The following is a 24238-nucleotide window of genomic DNA, read 5'->3' as shown; positions in this document are numbered from 1 at the left end:
GTGTGTGTGTGTGTGTGTGTGTGTGTGTGATGTGAGCAAAGAGGTAGTTACACGGAGAGTTATGTAATACTTCTACAATGTAAGAATAAAGAATATGTTGATAAATGAAATATAGTCTGAGAAGTGAGGTTTTATTAGTTGTGATAATACTGAAGGAAGACTTTGGAAACAACTTTTTCCTCTCAGATTTGGTTTGTGTCAGTTCTCTGTAGTTAATTCGAAAGTAATTACAATGTTAGAGAGATTGCCAATTCAGACACATTGCTTCCATATTCTCAGTTGTTAGGGTGCAGAAAAGTGGTAACTTTCCTTTCCCATCAATGGTAAAGACGTTTAGTAGAGAAAATCTGACAGTTGCTGCTAATGGGGGTCACAGAAAGCCCAGGAAACAGAGCATAATATTGGAAAACTCTTGGTGAAAATGTGCGTATGTGCTTACCCAAGGTCTAGACTAGTATAATCAGATGTGGACAATGGGCTGTAATGTAGTTATCGGAGCTGGTTGTCATCATTACTGTTATTTATTGAGCTGCTAGCATGAATCTTTCCTAGTTGGTCACTTGATAGGGCTGTTTGTTTCCTAGGGCTGACACAAGCACTTTTTATTTCTCCTTGTGCTGTAGGTATAAATTATACATAGTTTTTCTTCTTAATAATAAAATATGTGAATCATTTTGTGCTCTGCATTTAGAGATTTAATTTACTAAATAGTAAGCCTACTATTTTGAGACTGCTTATTATAATTAAAAATTTAACTCATCTGTAATTCTTTGTTGGCTAGAATAGTTTTCACAACTGTTAGATAACATTACAGTTGCTAAATACTGTATAATTTGTATATTTGAGAAAATATGCACATAGATGGAAAATATTGGCCCCTTAGAAAAGCAACAATTCTTTATTCATTTAGATATCTTATTACTTATTTTGTGAAGTCATTTCTATATTTTCCATAATAAAAGGAAAAGTCATATTTATGTGTCCAATTTAAAATAAATGGGAGGCATGTAGTGAGGGCCTTCTGAAATATTGGATTTTAAAATCATTTTTTAAATTATGAAGGAGAAATATTTATGCTTCCTTTTTTCTTTGGAAGTAATAGTAAATACTTTATATACATTCTAATCAAATTTTAAAATATTCTTTTAAATAAATAAGGTTAGACAGTAATATTTTGTATTATGTAGTGAAAAATTTTCAAACTTATATTTCTGACATAGTTGTTTAATCTAAAATCTCTAGAGTTTTACTTTAAATTACCTAGATACATTTAGATACTTGAGAATCTTTAAAGCATTGTCACAAACTATCCATTTATCAAATAATGATTGAGTACAGCAGGGGTCCCAAACTGGTCCGCAGCCTGTTAAGAACTGGGCCACACAGCAGGAGGTGAGTGGCGTAAGGGTGAGCGAAGCTACATCTGCCGCTGCCCATCGCCCCCCATCGCTCCCCATTGCTCGCGTTACCGCCTGAACCATTGGTAGCATTACTGCCTGAACCATCGCTTGCATCCCCTCCATCGCTTGCATTACTGCCTGAACTATCACACCCCCCATCCCCACCCCCCATGGAAAAATTGTCTTCCACGAAACCGGTCTCTGGTGCTAAAAAGGTTGCAGACTGCTGGAGTACAGTCTACCTGACCAGTACGTCTTAGGTACTATGGTTGATTAAAAAAGAAGAATAGGTAAAAGATGTGCTTCCTTAATCACTTATGGTATGATACGGAAGATAGAGTAATATAGGTAGCAATTGAATGGAATTTTTATGATACTGTGTAAACAAGTAAAATATCTGCTATGTATATAATAAGCATTAGGTATAAGTTGGCATAAAATAAAGGCCTTTATAGAATTGTGGAATATTCCTTAGAGGGAAAGAAGATTCAGTTGGATCTTATGGAAATTAAGACTTTGGATATAAAGAAAGGACAAAAAATAAATTGCGGGTGGTTTTGGCACTCATTTTCCATCATTCATTTAGTACTTATTTATTGATTGTAGTCTACCTGTCAGGCACTGTTCTGGAGACAGAAGATGTAGCTGTGAATAAGACTCTCCTGACATAGAGGAGAGGACAAATAATAAAGAAATGAATGAACAAATAAAATAATTCAGATAGTAATAAATGCTTACAAGAAAACAATACAGGAAAAGGTGATGAGAGTGAAGAGGGGAGAGTTTATAGGGAAGCCAATATAGCATGTCTAGAGGAGATTTGTGAAGAACTGACACTTTATTTGAATGAAGAGAAGTAGCCAAACAGTTTGAGATCTAGGTCACAACCTTTTAAGGTGAGGAAATATCAATATCAGGCCTTGAGGAGGGAATGATGTTTGTGAATTATTGAAACAAATAAAAGGCCTGAGTGGCTGGAGCAACAAAGGAGAGAGTGAGGTTTGGAAATGTCAAAAGTATCCATGTTTCCGATCACATAGGTCCTTGTAGGCTGTGGTCAGAAATTCGGTTTTAATTTTCTTTGGTAAGAATATGTTGCAGGGTTTTAAGCAGAGGAGTGGCATGATGTGACTTAGGGTTTTATGTTTCATTTTTTTTGATGGTGACATTTAAGTGTTTATTTTTTAGGTTTTAGTTTACTTATTTTTAACTGTGGTAAAATACACATGATATAAAACTTAACCACTTTAACCATTTTAAAGTGTACACTTCCCTGGCATTAAGTACCTTCACTTTTACATGCACAGCCATTGTCAGCATCCATCTCCAGAACTCTTTTCATCTTACTATACTGAAACTCTGTACCCATTCCTTCCTACCACTGGCAACCACTGTCGTACTTTCTGTCTTGATGAATTTGACTACTCTAGGCATCTCATATTAGTAGAATCATACAGTATTTGTCCTTCAGTGTCTGGCTTTTTTTCACTTAGCATAGTATCTTTAGGGTTGCATGTTGTAGCATATTCTAATATGTGCATGTTGTAGCACATATTAGAATTTCATTCCTTTTAAAGGCTGAGTAATATTCCATCATATGTATATACCGCATTTTACTTATCGTTTCACCCATTGATGGACACTGAGTTGCTTCCACCTTTCAGTTTTTGTGAGTAATGCTGCTAGTCCCTGCTTTGGATTCTTTGCCTGTATACCTGGACGTGGAGTTGCTGGTCGTATGACACATGTATGATTCATATGAGATATGGATCATATTTTAATTTTTTTAATTAAATATGAAGAACTGCCATACTGCTTTCCTTAGTGGCTGCACAATTTTACATTCCCACCCACAGTGCACATGGGTTTCAATTTCTCCATATCCTTGCCAACATTAATTTTCTGAGTTTTTTTTGATAGTAACCATCCTAGTGAGTGTGAGGTAGTATTTCATTGTGGTTTTCATTTGGCATTTCTGTAATGATTAGTGATGTTTAGCCTCTTTTCTTGTGTTATTAACTATTTTATATCTTCTCTAGAGAAATAACTATTCAGTAGTTTGCCTAGTTTTGAATTGAGTTATTTATTTTTTATTGTTGTTGAGTTGTGGGAGTTTTTTATATATTTTGGATATTAACCCCTTATCAGGTATATGATTTACAAATATTTTCTCCCATGCTGTAGATTGCCTTTTTACTTGTTGATTATGTCCTTTGATGCATAGAAGTTTTAAATTGTGATGTAGTTTAATTAATTTTGTTCTTTTGTTGCCTGTGCTCTTGGTGTCATATCCAAGAAATCATTGCCAAATCAGAGGTTATGAAGCTTTTCGCCTATGTTTTCTTCTAAGAGTTTTATATTTGTAGGTATTATATTTAGATCTTTAATCCATTTGAGTCAATTTTTATACATGGTCTAAGATAAAGGTTCAACATCATTCTTTTGCATGTGGTTATGCACTTTTCTGTACACCATGAGCTATGTTTTTAAAAGAATCAATGAATTGTGGTGAATTCCCTGGCGGTTCAGTGGTTAGGACTCCACGCTTTCACTGCCGAGGGCCCAAGTTCAATCTCTGGTCAGGGAACTAAAATCCTGCAAGCCACACAGTGTGGCCAAAAAGGGGGAAAAAAAATAAAAAAATAAAAAAAGAATGAATTGTGATAGGGTCAGGGTATGGGGCAAGAATGGAAGCAGATATATCAATGAAGATACTACTGAAATATTTCAGGCAAGAGGTGAAGGTGGCTTAGACTGATGTGATAGCAATGGTGATATGTGATATATTTAAGAGTTAAAGCAGTAGAACTTGCCTTCATGATTTGGATTTGGAGGTGAGGGAAAGATAAATCAAGAATTAATCCTAGGGTTATACTTAAGGGGACTTAGGAGCTATTTATTGAAGTAGGAAAAAATGAAGTAGAGATAGGGGAAGAGTTTTTATTGACAGTGGGTAGGTAAAATCAAGAGTTCTGTTTTGGAAATGTTAAATTTGAAATGCCCATTGGGTATACAAGTGAAGATTTCAGTTCGACAGTTGACTATGTGGGTTGAAAGTACAGGGAACCAAGAGTAGAGTTAGAGATATAGGAATCAGCAGCATGCAGGTGAGATTTGAAGGCTGTAGGATGGATGAAATAATTTAGATAGAGGAAAGGGAACAGAACTGAGCTCTGGGAAACTACAAAATTTAGAGGTAGTACAAGAAGGAGACAGTAGGAAAGGAGACAGTGAAGAAGCAGCTACTAAGGAGAAGAACCAGGAATGTGCTATATCGCATTGAAGAAGATAAGAGAAGAAAACGTTTTAAGAACCTTAAGGTACTTATAACAGTTACCTTGCTATTTGCATGTAGTCCTAACTTCCTATGTTAGATTGTAAACTCCCTGTGGACAGTTCTATGTATCTTTGTATGCCTCGCATATAGTAGCCTAGAATTGCCTGGCATAAGCAAACGTTCAAAGAGTTTATTTTCAAAGAGTTTATTTTCCACGCAAGCACTGCTAGTCCCCGAGCAGTGATCAGGCACTGTTCTGTATCTGGAGATAATAAGGATAATTTACTCAAGGTTGGTGCAATCTGGAATGGAAAACAGACTTCTAAATATATAATTGAGATGGTGTCAAACAGAATGATACAGTGTAATAAGTACCACAAAAGAGGCATATGTACCTTTTGTTTTTTAGTTCTGTGGAGGGAAAACATATGTAGGATCAGAAAAGGTTTTATGTAGTTAAATCTTGAGTTTTGCTTTGAAGGATTAATAAGATAAGCAAGATGGAATAAGAAGTGATGTGTTTCCTGGCTGAGAGAATAGTAGGGACAGATGTAAAGCGGTATAAAAGTACAGGTATAATGTTTGAGAAAGCAGTCTTACGGTATAAAGGAGTAGCAAAATTTCTGGAGATCGTGGGAAGGTAGTTAAAACTTTTAAAAAGTGTACAGTGATGATCAGGTTTTCATTTCAGAAAAATGACCCTGATGAGGCATTGACTGGAATAATGAGATGAATGGAAGGACATTTGATTGGAGGCTATTGTAAAAATTGAAGCCATGATGTTGAGTGCCTGAAGCACTGGAAAATGTTACAGAGAGAAACAGCTTTTAGAGTTATTGCAGAGGTAGAATGGACAGTACTTGGTCTATTGAAAGTGAAGGATGATGAGGAAGGAAGAGTCAAATATGACTGATATTTCTAGCTTCAGTAACTAGGTAAATAGCAATGATGTTAGCAGTCAGGGTAGAGGAGGAAGGAATGCATGATCTCTGAATAAAGGACTAGTTTCATAAATTATGTTACATTCCACCCTCAAAAGTTCTCTGTGTGATAATGGTGCACCAGTAAGTAAAATAAATAGCTTTGTATAGTATGACTTCTTTACACATGTGTACATAAATATGTATATACACATATACATACTTACTATATATACACATGTATACCACAGATACCATGTATGTTTTTATAAATTTAGAAAAATGTAAGGACAGGAACATAAACTGTTAATGGTTGTGTGAATTATTCTGAAAAATGGATAAGAAAGGGAGTTGGGGCCTTTCCATTGTTGCTTCATTATTTAAGTTTTGCATGATTTTTTTTTTTTTTACATCATATGTTACCTTTATGCAAAGCACCAAAACAAAACAAAACAAGACAGTATGATCTGTCTATCTATCTAGATATCTGTACATTGTGTCCATCTTGAAAAAAAAAGTCAGGAAGGGGTGTTTTGGTTCTCTTCAAAATATAACACATTTTTTCCCCTCTTCATAACTTTGTTCACGCTGTTGTCCACAATGACATTTCCTCTTCTTTGTGCTTTTGCCCTTGATTTAAGGCTCATCTTTATGCTCTAGCTCTCTGTTGGTGCTTTTTTTTTTTTATCTTGAGGAGCTCATAGGGATCTTGGCTTCTACTGAATTATGATAGCACATGTATTCTTATGTCCTAATTGTATTTGTATTTTTTATATATAGGTACATAACAAATTCTCACAAACGTTGCAGCTTGAAACAACATACATTTTCTATCTTATAATTTCTTTGGGTCAGGCATCTGGGCACAGCTCAGCTGGACCCTCAACTGAGAATTTTACAGATCTGCAATACCGGTATTAGACAAGCTGTGTTCTTCTCTGGAGGTTGGAGTCCTCTTATAAGCTCACATGGTTGTTGGCAGAATTCAATTCCTTTCACCTTTAGGACCGACGTCTCCATTTTCTTGCTGGCTGTCACTAGGATCTGATCTCAGCTCCTAGAGGCTATCCTAGCCCCTTGTCACATGGCCCTCTCACGCCATGGCACCTTACTTTTTCAAGGCTGGTGGGAGAATCTCTTGTCAGCCAAGGCAGAGCCTATATAATGTAACATATCACAGGAGTGTCTATCCCATCATCTCTGCTATAGAAAGTAACCTAATTAAGGAATTTCTATCCCATCATCTTTGCCATATTCTATTTCCTAGAACCAAGTCCAAGATTCTGCCTAGGCTAAACTCAGTGGAATGGGATCATACAAGACCTTGACTCATTGGAGGTCACCTTAGAGTGTGTCCACCATAGCACATCTATTCGTATTTAAAGCTGGAAAGGACCTCAGAGTATTCTCTTCCTCTCCAACTAAAATATAAGGAAAGTTCATCTCCAGTGCTTAGCATCTTTATAGCATAGTAGGTATTGAATAGATATTTGACAGTGATTCAAAAGGCAGAGGGAATCGTGCACAAAAATGTTAATAGATCAGGGTAAATACTCAGAAGACTTATTCAGTTATATTTTGTATGAAATGGTTAAGGGTTGATATTTTAGGGCATGGTGAAATTGAGAGCATAAATTAAATCTGGAAATATTACGGAGGAGATATTGGCAGTATTTGCTGATTGATTAGGGACCTGGAGGAAGGTGGTAGCGAAGAGGGAGGGACTAGAATAACTTTGAGGTTGCTTGTTTGGGGACTGAGAGGCTGGTGTGCCAGTGACTAATCAATTCAATTAATATTTGAGTGCTGTGAGGCAGTATATTGATGTTAAATTCACAATGTGGTTTTTGGTCTCTAGAGAGTAACTAAAGCACAAACCAATATTTCACATCTACACTATGAAAGCAGTTGCTTTCTCTATCTGTAGAGTCATAGGAAGTTATTCATTAGCAGGTTTTAAAATTGCACTAGGGATTGTTTTTATCTGTAATGCCTGAATGTGTACTGTTTACCCTAATGATGTTACCCAAAAATCATAGATAGGACATTGCATTAACTTCTAAAGTGACTGGGAGACAGTTTGGGGTTAGTGGAAAGGGTCTGACAGACCTGGAATCAAATTATAAGTAGTGTATATGAACTTAATAGAGATATGGAAAAAGTGGTAGGAGAGCAGGAAGCCTTTTTATTTTCCTTAGGGATTTTCTCTTTTCCTTTCTTTTAATTATTGCTTGTTGTAAAACTTAGAACAATAGGGAAATATGAGGAGGAGGACATATAGCCTAACTTTCTAGAGAAAGGGGTGGAACACTTTTTTTTGTAAAGGGCCAGATAGTAAGTATTTTAGACTTTGCAGGCCATATGGTCTCTGTCACTACTACTCAACTTTATGTAGTATTATAATGTGATAACAGCCATAGATAATAGTTAAACAGATGGGCATGGCATGGCATGGCTTTGTTCCAATAAAACATTATTAACAAAAATAGTTGGCAGGCCAGATTCGGCTCACATGCCATAATTCTAGTAATTCTGACCTTATTCTCAATGACTGGAAATTTGGTATATTTCCTTTCATATTTTTCCCAAACTCATATTGTACATAATATTCTTCAAAAATTTTTTCCACTTAATAATATATTGTGGACAAACTTCTGTTGTTAATTCAGAAGAATCTATCTCATTATATGATTGTATATTTTGGTTCTTTCTCTTTTTCACTCTTATTAAGTGTTATAGGGAACTTCCTTGTACACACACACATCTTTCTGCACTTGTGAGAACATATTCATATGGCAAGTTACTAGGATTGCTTTGTATCAAAGTCTATGCATACTTAATGTATACATATTTTTAAAATTAATATTTATTGAAGTATACAGTAGTTGATTTACAATGTTGTGTTAGTTTCAAGTGTACAGCAAAGTGAATCAGTTGTACATGTACATATATCCACTCTTTTTTAGATTCTTTACCCATGTAGGTCATTACAGGGTATTGAGTAGAGATACTGCTCAATACTCTGCTACACAGTAAGTTCTTTTTAGGTATCTATTTTATATATAGTAGTGTGTATATGTCAATCCCAATCTCCCCATTAATCCCTCCCCCCTCCCCTTGGTAACCATAAGTTTGTTTTCTACATCTGTGTTAATTTATATTTTTGAGAAAAATGTTGCTACAGGGACTTCCCTGGTGGCACAGTGGTTAAGAATACACCTGCCAATGCAGGGGACATGGGTTTGAGCCCTGGTCCGGGAAGATCCCACATGCCGCGGAGCAACTAAGGCCGTGCACCACAACTACTGAGCCTGCACTCTAGAGCCCGCGAGCCACAACTGCTGAGCCCACGCACCACAACTACTGAAGCCTGCGCACCTAGACCTGTGCTCCACAGCAAGAGAAACCACTGCAATGAGAAGCCCGCACACCGCAACAAAGAGTAGCCCCAGCTCGCTGCAGCTAGAGAAAGCCTGTGTGCAGCAACGAAGACCCAGTGCAGCCATAAATGAATAAAGAAATAAATTTATTTATTTATTTATTTTTAAAAAGTTGCTACAAAGAGATGCAAGAACCCCATGGAATGTCTGTAGACATGCCATTGTTGATGACTGTTGGGTCTAACTTTTATAGGTGGGCATTATCTAATTGCAGTTTAGCTGCTCTTGCTATTGACATAAAGAACATAATCGTAGCCCTGCCCATTCTATCTCTCCAGTTCCTTTAAAGAAGGGAGTTAAGAAGACTTTTATATAACATATTCCAGAAGACTGCCATTTTGATAAAATGATCATTCTGTTGGTATTTATGGTAGGTGAATGGTATTATGGAAGCATTTACCAAGAATGGGTCAATCATTTATATATTCAGGGTATTTTTTTGCAGTGTTTAAAAGTGTATGATCATTACTAGCATTCAGTATGAATCATTATATGGAGAGGTCTGTAGTATCACCAAAGTTAATCGTCTGTTAAACTCTTGACTTCTATTACCATAAATTAGTTTAAAAAACATTTTTTTATAGAGAAGATTTTTAAAAATATTTATTTTATTAGCATTTATTTTTGGCTGCATTGGGTCTTCGTTGCTGCACACAGGCTTTCTCTAGTTGCAGCGAGCTGGGGCTACTCTTTGTTGTGGTGTGCGGGCTTCTCACTGTGGTGGCTTCTCTTGTTAAAGAGCATGGGCTATAGGCGCATGGGCTTTCTCTAGTTGCGGCAAGTAGGGGCTACTCTTCGTTGGGGTGCGCCAGCTTCTCATTGCAGTGGCTTCTCTTGTTGTGGAGCATGGGCTCTAGGTGTGCGGCCTTCAGTAGTTGTGGCGCGCAGGCTCTGTAGTTGTGGTGCATGGGCTTAGTTGCTCCGCGGCATGTGGGATCCCCCTGGACCAGGGCTCAAACCCGTGTCCCCTGCATTGGCAGGCGGATTCCACCACTGCGCCACCAGGGAGGCCCCCAAAAATATTTTTTTATACAAGATGATTCATATGGTATATATTTTTTGGTGTGCCTTTGCTTAACCCTGTTAGTGAAATTAACTTTGTTGTGCATAACAGTAGTTGTTTCTTTTTAGTGTTTTATTGTATGAATATTCCACCATTTAGAAAATTCATTTTATTCTTAATGGGCATTTGGGTAGTTGCTAGTGTTTGGCTGTTATAAATAAAGTTGCTGTAAACATTCTGTTAAGTATATTTTGTGATTGTGAGAGTCCCTGTAGTTTCATATCCTTGCCAAATTTTGATACTAGAGTCTTTTTTTTTTTTAAATATAGTGTTTCTGCTGGGGTGTTGTATATTTTTTATGGTTTTTTTTTTTTTAAACTTTTTCTGTTCCAGCTTTTTTTTTTTTTTAAATTTATTATTTATTTATTATTTATTTTTTGCTGTATTGGGTCTTCCTTTCTGTGCGAGGGCTTTCTCTCGTTGCGGCGAGCGGGGGCCACTCTTCATTGCGGTGCGTGGGCCTCTCACTATCGCGGCCTCTCTTGTTGCAGAGCACAGGCTCCAGACGCGCAGGCTCAGTAGTTGTGGCTCACGGGCCTAGTTGCTCCGCGGCATGTGGAATCTTCCCAGACCAGGGCTCGAACCCGTGTCCCCTGCATTGGCAGGCAGATTCTCAACCACTGCGCCACCAAGGAAGCCCTTTTTATGGTTTTAATTTGCATCTCCCTGATGATTAGTAGTCCTGAACACCTCAACACCTTTTCATGAACTTATTTGCCATTTGGAAATCTTTTGTGAAGTGCTTATTTGTGTATTTGGTCATTTTTATTTATTGTGATTATTGCCTTTTCTTTATTTCTAAGATTTTCTTATGTATTTCAGATATAATTTCCTTGTTGACTATAAGTATTCCAAATCTCCCCTACTAAAGTTTGCCTTTTAATTCTCTTAATGTTGGCTTTCATAAGCATAAATCGTTAATTTAATCAATTTTCTTCTTTATGGTATGTGTACTTTATATTTTGTTGAAGAAATCTTTATTTTAACCTAAGTCATGAAGATACTCTCTTATGTAATCTTCTTCTAGAAGGGTTTAGGTCTTGTCTTTGATCCATTTAGAATTGATCTGTTTGTACAGTTTGAGATACTAGTCAAGGTTAATTTTGTCCATATGAACATCAGATGATTGATGCAGGACCAGTTCTTGAAATACTCCATCTTCCTCTTATTGCAGTAAATATGGAATCTGGTATAAAATATAATATATATATTTGTATATTAAATATTTATATAAAAATATATTTCCATATTAAATATTTATATATAACATTTATATAATTATTTATATATTAAATATATATATTTGTTTCTGCACATTCTTTTCTGTTTCATTGGTCTGTTCATCTGTCTTTGCCCCAGTACCACATTGTCTTAATTGCTGTATCTTTATAATAAATTCTAATATTTGATAGTGTAAGTCCTCTATTAGGATTATGATTATTATTCCTCCTCTTTTCCCTTCTTCAAGAGTGTCTCAGATATTCTTTGTTCTTTACATTTTCCTATAACTTTTAGAATAAAGTTGCCAAATTACACAGAAAGACCTGCTAAGATTGGGATTGGGATTCATTATGATGCTGAAAACTTGGCCTCTGTGCACTGGAACCAAATCAAATCTCAGAGACAGAGTTTTGGGTGAAGTAGAAAAGAATAGCTTTATTACTTTGCCAGGCAAAGGGGCACACAGTGGGCTCCTGCCCTCAAAAACTGTGTGTCCCAACCTGGGATGATTTGGTGAGGAGTTTTTTTAGCAGTTGTTCAACGGCAGGGTCACTGATAAGATCAGGGTGTGCACAGGCCCCTTTAATCTGGTCTCCAGTAATTTCTTGATGAGCTTCTCTGGTGCCTTTAATCTGTCCACTGGTGCTCTTCTCTGGAATGAAGAATGCCCACATCTTCCATTTGTTGGGGGTTTTAGTTCTATAACGAGCACAAAAGATATTGTTCTGTATATCCCTTGAGGCAGAACCAGGACCCTGCCTCAAAGCTGCACTATTGTTTTTCGGCAGCTCCTCTCTTGTATCTGCATCCTCTCTCTTACCTGATTAGCAACTGCTTGAATCTCCCCTTTGGAACTCAGGGAAGGCCATGGAGGCTGGAGTCTGTTCCCTACAAACAAGGAACGGGGGACACAGGAAGGCTTCCGTACCCAGGAGCACCACAGGGTCCTGCTTGGTTTCACTATGAAACTTTACTATCTTTGTTGGAAGATTTTTAATCACAGTTTCAATTTCATTACTTGTGATTGGTCTGTTCATATTTTCTATTTCTTCTTGGTTCAGTGTTGGAAGGTTATACCTTTCTAAGAATTTGTCCATTTCTCCCAGGTTGTCCATTTTATTGGTATATAGTTGCTTGTAATAGTCTCTTATGATGCTTTGTATTTCTACAGTGTCTGTTGTAACTTCTCTTTTTTCATTTCTAATTTTATTGATTTGAGTCCTCTACTCTTTTTCTTGATGAATCTGGCTAAAGGTTTATCAATTTTGTTTATCTTCTCAAAGAACTGGCTTTTAGTTTTATTGATCTTTGCTGTTGTTTTTTTTGTTTGTTTGTTTCTATTTCATTTATTTCTGCTCTGATCTTCATGATTTCTTTCATTCTACTAACTTTGGGTTTGGGTTGTTTTTCTTTCTCTAGTTCCTTTAGCTGTAAGGTTAGATTGTTTATCTGAGATTTGTGTTGTTTCTTGAGGTAAGATTGTATTGCTATAAACTTCCCTCTTAGAACTGCTTTTGTTGCATCACATAGGTTTTAGGTCATTGTATTCTCATTGTCATTCGGTTCTAGGTATTTTTTGATTTCCTGTTTGATTTCTTCAGTGATCTCTTGGTTATTTAGTAGCGTTTTGTTTAGCCTCCATGTGTTTGTGTTTTTTTACGGTTTTTTCCCTGTAATTTATTTCTAGTCTCCTAGCGTTGTGGTCAGAAAGGATGCTTGATACTATTTTAATTTTCTTAAATTTACCAAAGCTTGATTTGTGACCCAAGATGTGATCTATCCTACAGAATGTTCCGTGTGCACTTGAGAAGAAAATATAATCTGCTGTTTTTGGGTGGAATGTCCTATAAATATCAATTAAAACTATCTGGTCTATTGTGTCATTTAAAGCTTGTGTTTCCTTATTTTCTGTTTGGATCATCTGTCCATTGGTGTTAGTGAGGTGTTAAAGTCCCCCAGTATTATTATGTTACTGTTGATTTCCTCTTTTATAGCTGTTAGCAGTTGCCTTATGTATTGAGGTGCTCCTCTGTTCGGTGCATATATATTTATAATTGTTATATCTTCTTCTTGGATTGATCCCTTGATCATTATTTGGTGTCCTTCCTTGTCTCTTGTAACATTCTTTATCTTAAAGTCTATTTTATCTGATATGAATATTGCTACTCCAGCTTTCTTTTGATTTCCATTAGCATGGAATATCTTTCTCTATCCCCTCACTATCAGTCTGTATGTGTCTCTAGGTCTGAAGTGTGTCTCTTGTAGACAGCATACAGGTGGGTCTTGTTTTTGTATCCCTTCAGCGAGCCTGTGCCTTTTGGTTGGAGCATTTAATCCATTCACATTTAAGGTAATTATATGTATGTTCCTGTTACCATTTTCTTAATTGTTTTGGGTTTGTTTTTGTAGGTCCTTTTTTTCTCTTGTGTTTCCCACTTAGAGAAGTTCCTTTAACATTTGTTGTAGAGATGGTTTGGTGGTGCTGAATTCTCTTAGCTTTTGCTTGTCTGTAAAGCTTTTGATTTCTCCATGAAATCTGAATGAGATCCTTGCTGGGTAGAGTATTCTTGGTTGTAGTTTCTTCCCTTTCATCACTTTAAATATATCGTGCCACTCCCTTCTGGCTTGTAGAGTTTCTGCTGAGAAATCAGCTGTTAACCTTATGGGAGTTCCCTTGTATGTTATTTGTTGTTTTTCCCTTGTTGCTTTCAATAATTTTTCTTTGTCTTTAATTTTTGCCAATTTGATTACTGTGTGTCTCGGCATGTTTCTCCTTGGGTTTATCCTGCCTGGGACTCTCTGCACTTCCTGGACTTGGGTGGCTGTTTCCTTTCCCATGTTAGGGAAGTTTTCGACTATAATCTCTTCATATATTTTCTCGTGTCCTTTCTCTCTCTCTTCTCATTCCGGGACCCTAAAATATGAATGTTGGTGCATTTAATGTTGTCCCAGAGGTCTCTTAGGCTGTCTTCATTTCTTTTCATTCTTTTTTCTTTATTCTGTTCCACAGCAGTGATTTCCAGCATTCTGTCTTCCAGGTCACTTATCCATTCTTCTGCCTCAGTGATTCTGCTATTGATTCCTTCTCGTATATTTTTCATTTCGTTTACTGTATTGTTCATCTCTGTTTGTTTGTTCTTTAATTCTTCTAGGTCTTTGTTAAACATTACTTGCATCTTCTCGATCTTTGCCTCCATTCTTTTTCCGAGGTCCTGGATCATCTTCACTATCATTCTGAATTCTTTTTCTGGAAGGTTGCCTATCTCCACTTCATTTAGTTGTTTGTCTGGGGTTTTATCTTGTTCCTTCATCTGGATATGGTCCTCTGCCTTTTCATTTTGTCCGTCTTTCTGTGATTGCGGTTTTCGTTCCGCAGGCTGCAGGATTGTAGTTCTTCTTGCCTCTGCTGTCTGCCCTTTGATGGATGAGGCTATCAAAACTTTACTATCTTGATTTTCCATGCGTTGGCTTCTGTTTGGTTTTCATTCACTTGGTGTTGTCTCTTATTTTACCTGTTCACTGGTGATTTTTAAAAAAACATTTTATTGGAATATAGTTGATTTACAATGTTGTGTTAGTTCCTGCTGTACAGCAAAGTGAATCAGTTATACATATACATATATCCAATCTTTTTTAGATTCTTTTCCCATATAGGTCATTACAGAGTATTGAGTAGAGTTCCCTGTGCTATACAGTAGGTACTTATTAGTTATTTATTTTATTATATAGTAGCATGTATATGTCACGTTCATTTGTGATTGAATGGACATTGTATTTAATAATGCAGGAAATTGTATTTAACAGTCTCTAGATGATGATATCTTCCTGTAGAGAGGATTTCCTTTTGATTTTTGATTAACAGTTAAATTAGGTGCCAATTATGTTAATTTAAGACTGAGCTGATTTAAAGGTGGAATTTTTAAAATCTTTGTGAGAGTTTGCCTTATTTACAGTTTGCCTACTCCTATCTCGTAGCCCTTCTAGGTTTTCTTAAAGCCCAGGGTTTTACAATGAGTCTACAGCACTGTTCTTTATGGTTTTTTTTTTTTTTCTCACCATATGAGATTGTGAAAATTTTGTTTAGTTATTTGGCTGCTAGTTAATCTACGTGCAAATCCCATAATGTTGTTTGAGGGTCTGTTTTCATGTTTTTGAGAACTGTTGTTTGTTTCCTGGGGTATACTTGGACTCCTTTTGTAAGCCTCGGTAAACTACTAGGATTCCTCTACCTTGACAGGTTATAAAATTCAATTTTTGTCCCAGCTCTATAAGACTTATAACAGCTCTGTTTAGCTTCTCTGTTCCCACCTGTGAATAGCAAATGTGTCAATGGGAAAGGTCATGCTGAACGTCTTCTCTAGGAGCCTGGCTGTTTAAATCTTGGCTACCTTGGAAACTCTCCAATACCTTAAAAAAAATTAAAAGATAAATTTAATCTAGCATATTCAGTTGCTTTTCTTGGATAGTTAGTTTGATAAAAGCGAATCTGCTGTTGCCAGAAGGATAACTTTTTGCTGTTATGTTCTTCAATTATTTAGTGTAAAATAACGGTCCTTCATTTGGTATGATGTCAGAAAAGGAGAGTAAATGTTCTTCCCTCTCCCAAGTAATAAAATACACCACTTTTGAGCAATGAATAATCATATATGTCGTGTGTATACATATATTTATTTGACAATGTTTATCTCTTTATAGGTTGCTTAGCCAAACCATGAAGGATCACCTAGTAAGAGTAGCAAATGAAGCTGAATTTATCCTGAGCAGGCAGCGAGCAGAGGATATTCACAGACATGCGGAATTTGAGGTAGGTTAAACCTAGGAGTGGTGTGAGGAAGGTACCATTTTAAAATGTTAGTCATAGGAAACTGTGTAGGTAAAATGGCAGCATGGTCTTAGCAAACATGTATTATCAAAAAATTAAAAATAAATTTGTGAGAGAATCATGGGCATTCTAGGCAGATAGTGCAAGACTCTGTAGCCTTGACTTTGATAGTTTTCCAATAAAGTAAAATAGTGAAGGATTTTTGCCCTCTCTAGGCAAGACAGAGCTAGTTAACTGGAAATGAAACCCCTATGGTAGATAAGATCCTTTAGGTTTCTAGAGAGAAGCTGAACAAGCGGCATAAAGTTTCTTTAACCTTGAGGTGGTAGCTGAGGAACTGAGGGAGAATACAGCTTTCTTCTTGGATCCTCACAGGGGGACCAAGTGAAAGACCCATCCTGGGCCAGTGCTTGTCTCAGCAGTTGCTTCTGAACATGTGTAACAAACGTGAATTCATAGAGGAAATTAATGGTGTTATAGCTGTATAAATTATAAAAATTCACACTGAAGGTGAACTAGAAGCATTTGACAGGACCATTTGTAAAAAATTTGGAAAAAAATTAAAAAGCACCATCTGGGTTCTTTCTAACATATTAACAGTGGATAATTCAAATGTTGCTGATATTTCTCTGGTACATTAAAAATGATGAAAACCTCTCCCAGTTCATTTTATATACCCTTCATAGTATGAAAAAAGATACTGGAAAAATAAAACTGTAGAAGACAAATTTCAGTTAACAATATAGGCACAAAATTCTAACTAAAACTTTAACCAACATAATCCAACAATGTAATGAAAGAACTATACAATTAACTCTTGAACAACAGAGGTTTAAGCTGTGGGGGTCCACTTATCAGCCAATATTTTTCGATAGTAAATACTATAGTACCACAGAGTCTGCGGTTGGTCGAAATTACAGATGTGGAGGAACCTTGGACATGGAAGGCCGACTATAAATTATATGTGTATTAACCTCCATGTTTTTCAAGGGTTAGCTGTATAGTGTGGACTGCTTATAATTTATTTATGGATGCTAAAGATTTGATATTAAGATATCTACCTATAAAATAAATTATATCACCAAATTAAAAATAGGAAAATCATGTGAAGATATCAATAAATGTAGAAAAAAGCATATTACAAATTTTAATATCCAGCCCTAATGAAACTGAGAAAGAAAATGTATATCAGAAAACAATCTAAATATGATAATGACTATTTACTAAATATTATTTAAAATGTTTAAATCCGTTTCTATTAAAATCAGGAAAAAAGAGTGATTGATATCTTCTATTAACATTAACAAAATTTTTTAATGTTTTTGCAAGTGCAAGATATTGTTAATATAATTGGTAGATAAAGAAGATGTAATATTACTTTCAGATTGCTCATGCTATGATCTAGGAAAATCTAAGAGATTCTTGAACATTGTTCTACCAGAATTAATAGGGACTTTAGTAAGATTATTAGATATAAGATAAGTATGCAGACAAATTAATAGATTATCTTTTGAGTAGCAAGCAGTAGCCAGCTAAGAATGGAAATCAGAAATGTATACAGTTAGGACAGAAGTACTATTTTGGGTTGAATTCTCTAAGAAATGTACAGACACTATTTGTAACAAAAGTATGAAATCTCATTAATACAATGCAAAATATAACCTGCGGGAGAATCATTCCATGCTGGGTAGTGTATCTTGCTCTGTGTGTGTAAGAGAGAGAGACAGCAACAGAGACATAGAATCCTTCTTTTATTTTGAAATAATTTGAGATTTATAGGAGAGTTATGAGTAGTACAAGAACTACTCTTCAACATTCTCCTAGATTCTGTAATTGTTAAAAGTTTAACACATTTGCTTCTCTCCTCTTTTTCTTTATTTTTCTGAATTTGAGAGTAAGTTGAAGCCATGATACCCTTTTACCCCTAATTACTTCAGTGAGAATTTCCTGTGCCCATTCTCTGTTTTAACCTTGTACAGTTATCAAATCAGAAAATTAACACTGGTACAATGCTATTATTTAAATATAGACTTTATTCATATTTTTCCAAATATCTTCATAAAGTTCTTTATAGTCAAAAAGAGAAAATATTACTGCCCCAAAAGATGTCAGTTTTTCTCAAATTACTATGTAAATTCAATACAGTAACATAAGCATATCATTCCATTAGAATAACAGTGGAGTATTTGAAATTTAAATATACCTTTAAAAATATCTAAATATCAAAATCTTCCACAAAATATATTTGGATATGCAAATATCCAGTTAATGTGGGAAAAGAAATGCATTAGTGTAGCCCTAAGATTTATGAAATAAGAATATTGAGGATGTACTTGATTTCCCAGATAAACAATACTAATTTAAACAATACTATGAAGACAATATATATTAAAAAATCTTCCAGATGGAGTAAGGATATAGAATGAAAGATGACATAGTAAGTATTTTAGAAACAGATTTGGAAAACTATAAAAGTGGCACTGAGGCATATGGGAGAATTTTTAAACTAAGAGAGGCCACTTAGAAAGTATAAAAAGTAAACATCTGTTACTACATATAATATTAAGCTGAGGAAACATACCATCAACAACATGGAAAGACATAATGGAACATGGAAAGACTGATAAATTAGTATATTTACTATATTAATAATTCTCATGAAATAAGTGAAAAATTGACCCAACAGGCAAATATTCAGAGGACAGGAATAGGGATTTCACAGAAGAATATAAGTTACCAGTAACATTTAGAATGGTACTCAAATGATTGAATATTTACACAAATATTTTAGGGAAATGTAAATTAGAGAAATCATGATATAACTTCTCTGTTCTCAGGTTGAGAGAAAGAAAGAGTGATAGCTAGTACTGTTGAAGGAGATAGGGGAGATGAGATGGGCAATGGTATTCTCATATTTTTAGTGGAAATGTACATTTTTGTGTTATGGGAAGGCAATATGTTCATATGTATTTTAATAATAATTATATAGGCATATATACACACACCCATTTACTCAATAACCCTATTCTGTGAATATATCTTTAAGAAAAAAGTAATAGTATATAAGCATAGATATGTAAACCTGCTTATTGCAGTGTTGTATGTAAATTTAAGAAAATAAAAACAACAATGGAAAAACAAGGAAATGTTTCTTTAACAAAAGAACCATCATTTTCTCAATGAACAGGATGTTAGTAAATTATCAAAAAATGCAGAGGTTGATGGCTTGATTTTTTTTTTAATAAGAGCTTTATTCATATCTTTGTTTTTTAAATTGTATACTTTAATCCACAACCTGCTATGAAAGTTGAAGATATTAGTCCTCTCATAATTCTTTTTCATTTTTTTCTCTTCAACTTCTAATTTTTAAAGTTATATTTTATTTTTCATATTGTCTAAATATGTAACACTCATTTATTTTAACCACAATTCTGATAGTACTTGAGTGTTTGTAATATATTTAAGTGAATTCATTACCCCACCCCCTCTTTTATTAGTCATAATAATTTCTTAATTTCCCCCAGGTTCTTTCTTTGGACTCAATTCTTTTTTTTTCCCCCAGAAAGAAAAGTAGGAGAAACATTTATTTTACCATTTATTATGCTCTGTTTAAATTTGACTGACAAAAATATACATATAGAAATGTGCACATATCAGTAGTGTGCAGTTCCATGAATTTTCACAAACTGACCACACCTGGGTAATCAGTCCTCAGATTAAGAAATAAAATATTACCAGCAATTTAGAGCCCCCTTCTAGTCTATAACCTTTTAAGGACCACTACTATCCTGTCTTCCAACACTATAAATGAATTTGTATTTTATATAAATGTAATAATACAATATATATTCTTTTGTGCCATCATTTTTTCACTCAGCATTGAGTTTTATGTTATTATGTTTTGCTATTAGATTGTTCCCTCTTATTCCTATAGTATTCCACTGTGTGAATATTGACTCAATTCTTAATTGGCTAGGTTTCATCTCCTCCCCTCCCCCCAACAAAGGGTTCATGTGTGCTGTAAATTTAAAATTCTTTCATGTTTAAGAATATTTGCCAGCTGTCATTATATCTGAATGACATCCTGATGGATTGAATATTCTTGGCTAACCCTTGCATTCCTTTAGAACTTTATAGACATTGCTTCATTGTATTTTGGCTTTGAACATTGCTTTCAGAGATGTTTGAGGCCAGCCTGATATTTTCCCTTAGTTGATGATTTGCTTGTTTTCTGTCTGAGATCTGTTTGTCCATGGAGTTGATTTCTTAACAGGAATATGACTTAGTATTGAGCATTATTTATCAAAAGTTCCTGGAGCATAGTTTTTTTGTTATAATCTGCAAATTCAGATTTTTCCTTCAGTTCTTAGTAATTTCTATAGATTAAAATGTGAACTGTCTTTTGCATTTTATTTTCTTTTTCTTTACTTAGTGATGCATAAATCTATGTTAGATATGTCTGTCTTTCATATCTGTTAGTTATTTCTTAATTGCTTTACTTTCTTTGATCTCCAGCCATGAGTAAGTTTTTAATGTTTTATTTTCTCTGTGGTTTGCCTATAATGATTGTTTTGTCCTTCATTTTGTTTATTTAGATCTTCAGCCTCTCTACCTTTTTCTCTTATTTTGACTTTTATTTTTTTTGTTTTTTTTTTGAGTTATACTTTTATGTTGTTTTTTAGAAGAAAATAATCATGAGGAATTTCCTTTCATTTTTTGTTATATATTCTTTGTCGTTTGTATAGAATCTTCCAGTTTTATTTAAATATTTTATTTGTTTTTTATTTATTCATTGATTGGCAATTTATGTTTACATAACTACGGTTTGGCTTAGACAGACAGAATATCTTAGTGACTCCTTCCCTTCTCACTGTCTATAAAGCTAATTTTTTCTGTTACTGAGCTACACTTTGATGTTTGAAATTTGATTTTTGCCCAGTTTTGTTTGCCTATCATGAAGAGAGGGAGAGAGATCTTCGACATAGGTGAGGAGGCCTTTGTAGCACACCTAAGTCTTGCTTTCTCTTACAAGATTTCGTTAAATATTTTCTACCAAGTTCATTCCATCTTATTAGAAACTATGGACAATTCTCATCAGGGAAAAATGTGCTTAGGCTGTGAATCATTATCCGTCATTTCAGAGAGTACTCTGGAGTCTACTTCTGCCCTGGGAAGTCAGCCCTATTTTTCACTTCCTTGTTTCACCAGTTTTTGCACTGTAGGTTTTTCTAGCATCTTCAATAAGAGGAAACAAGAGATAACAATAGCTACTCGGTTTGTGTCTCTCCATATATGAAGGCATTAAGAAAAATTATCAGAATGTTGTTAGTTTACCAACATTGCTTCGGGGACATGGTTAGGAACTGAGCTTACTGCAACCTTAGTTCTAATTCCAGTATGTTTTAATTTCCCCAAGGTAACAAATTTTTTAATGTTTGGTAGTTTATGTTATGTTTCTTTTATTTTGGTTATTTTTGTTAGGTTTTTTTTGGTTGTTGTTCAATATTTTTGTTTTTGCTAATTTTTTTAGGATTTGAAGGAAGAAAAAACTTTTAAAATTGCCATTTCAGCCTAATATCCTAACCTGGAACCTATTCCTTAGTGTCCTTTCTAATTGGTTATGGAGAAGTTCCTTTGTAACTCTGGGTTGAGATTGCAGTTCATTCTTTTAAGTTTTAGTGATCATGGTGCTGGTGATATACGTGTTCTTATGTGAATGAATGAGAGAGATTGAGGAAGGAGAAAACATGTGGAATTGAAAAGAGGAAAAATACTTCTAAAACACTGTGCAATACAAGAAATTAAATTGATCTGACCCAAATGGTACATACATTTGTAATTTAGATGAGGGATAATAGTGACAATTGTAGCTTATATTTCATGAGTCCTTATGTTGGGTCAGGAACTGTCATGGGTGCTTTGTAAGTTTTAACTAATTTAATTCTTACAATAAACCTCTGAAGTAGTACTGTTATTATCTCTCATTTTATAAATGAGAAAACAGCATAAAGAGGAAATGACCCAGAATTAGAACTGGAATCCAGATCTAGGCAGTTTATCTCTTAATCACTAATCTGTGTATTTGTTTCACATTTTATTAGATTTCCATAGAATGTGTGAATAGGATTTAATCCTGGCATATACAACAGCTGTATTCTAAGCTAATTTAATTTTACGCTTTCTACTACAGTTTTTCATTTTAATGTTTATAATCTTGCTATGAGATTTATAGTATTTATAGTAATATTCTAAAGCATGATTATAAAATATCTAAATAAAAACAAATATTTACGGACCAATTTTATTGTTACTTGAATTTTTAGTGGAGGAAATGTGTTTGACTGTTTCACATGAGAGTCAATTTTAAGAGAGCAAACATATTTTTAATGTTTTCTAGTCTTTTATTTTCATAGAAATAGAATTCCCTTTATTTATACCACAGAACCCCAATTGATTGAGGCATGTTCATGTTTAATATATTTCTAACTACATTGGTCTTAAATCTTAAATAATACTCTGCAAGATGAAACATATTTTTTCCTAGACAGCTTATATTCTAAAGGTTATCTATATTCAGCCTTGAATTCATGTTGTGCATTCTTAAATAATACATTTGAACTTTAGCTACTGCTAGTTACTTCCTCCTGCAAAAAAGAGATGTTGTCATGTATTTAATATACCATTTGTGGTTGTAAAGTAGCTGACTTGTTTCATTTATTATCAAGGGATTGATGACAGTGTAGATCTGAAATGCACATCTCTTTAGTTCATTACATGATTATCACTGGAGTGGGATATCCTTGACATCTTCTGCTTTTGATTTATGTAGATGTTCCTTGAATGTCATGACATCATTGATTGGGTGCACATCTTAACGTTATTATTTAATCTTACAGCTGTAAACAGAATGTTTATTAAAAAACTATGTTGTGCAAAACATTGTACCCTGTCTTGTAAGTGTAGTGTATGTGTGGGTGTACACAATTCATGACAATCTTTTGTTAAAAAGTTGTCTATCAAAGTTTAGTTTATTTAAACTGATGTGTTATATCTGTAAAACATGTGATCAAGATTATCATTTAATAGCTTTATTTTTAGGAATCCGTGTAAGTTCAAGTCCATTTCATTAAGAATGTCTCAATGCCCTTTTGTCTGACGTTGCTTTGAATTTCATCTATTATACAGTAGAACTCAATTCTTATTAGCTTCAATGGAATGGTAAAGTAGGTGGCCAGTCAGCTTAGTTGAAGTAATAAAAACAGTCTTTTTTATGAAATAAAAGGGCATGAAAGCACTTGATTAATTATTAATATAGCAATCTATATGTTTTTCTTTTAGTTGAAGGATTTCAAATATTTTTTCATATTAGCAAACAAAATATTTTTCAGTAAAGTAGGGAATTTTTTTTGCCATTTAAGTACTTTTGCATTTTTTAAAAATATTTTATTTATTTAATTTTGGCTGCATTGGGTCTTCGTTGCTGCACATGGGCTTTCTCTAGTTGTGGCGAGCGGTGGCTACTCTTTGTTGTGGTGTGCGGGCTTCTCATTGCAGTGGCTTCTCTTGTTGCAGAACATGGGATCTAGGCATGCAGGCTTCAGTAGTTGTGGCTCACAGGCTCTAGAGCGCAGGCTCAGTAGTTGTGGCGCATGGGATTAATTGCTCTGCGGCATGTGGGATCTTCCCGGACCAGGGATTGAACCCGTATCCCCTGCATTGGCAGGCGGATTCTTAACCACTGTGCACCAGGGAAGTCCCACTTCTGCAGTTTTTAATATTAGTGAACACTTCTATGACAGCACTTATTTATGTAGGCTGTTAACAAGCAAAAAAAAATTCTTTATATCAATTCTTTGATGTAAATATTGTTATTATCACTATCTTGGTTTTATAGGTAAGGAAACGTGAAGCACAGAGAGGTTAAATGATTTGTTCTAGGTCTTATAGCTAATATATGGTGAAGCTAGGATTCAAACCCAAGTCAAGTAGTCTGATACAAAGTTAGAACCAACTAACTTTTTTTTTTTTTTTTACATCTTTATTGGAGTATAATTGCTTTACAATGTTGTGTTAGTTTCTGCTGTACAACAAAGTG

At 34.8% G+C, this 24238-nt stretch overlaps 1 protein-coding gene across 5 annotated transcripts in view; it reads left to right on the top strand.

The window, feature by feature from the left end:
- Positions 1–24238, top strand: part of LRBA (LPS responsive beige-like anchor protein) — a 735668-nt gene that overhangs the window by 265171 nt on the left and 446259 nt on the right. For all 5 annotated transcript variants that reach the window (XM_082388949.1, XM_082388950.1, XM_082388948.1 and 2 more), the window contains exon 36: positions 16017–16125. In XM_082388949.1, coding sequence (XP_082245075.1) covers positions 16017–16125 — 109 coding nt within the window. The remainder of the gene's footprint in view (positions 1–16016; positions 16126–24238) is intronic.

The sequence above is a fragment of the Balaenoptera borealis genome, assembly GCF_965194805.1.
Source record: "Balaenoptera borealis genome assembly, chromosome: 4".
In the NCBI taxonomy this organism is placed as follows: domain Eukaryota; kingdom Metazoa; phylum Chordata; class Mammalia; order Artiodactyla; family Balaenopteridae; genus Balaenoptera; species Balaenoptera borealis.
This window is presented reverse-complemented; position numbering and strand designations above follow the sequence as displayed.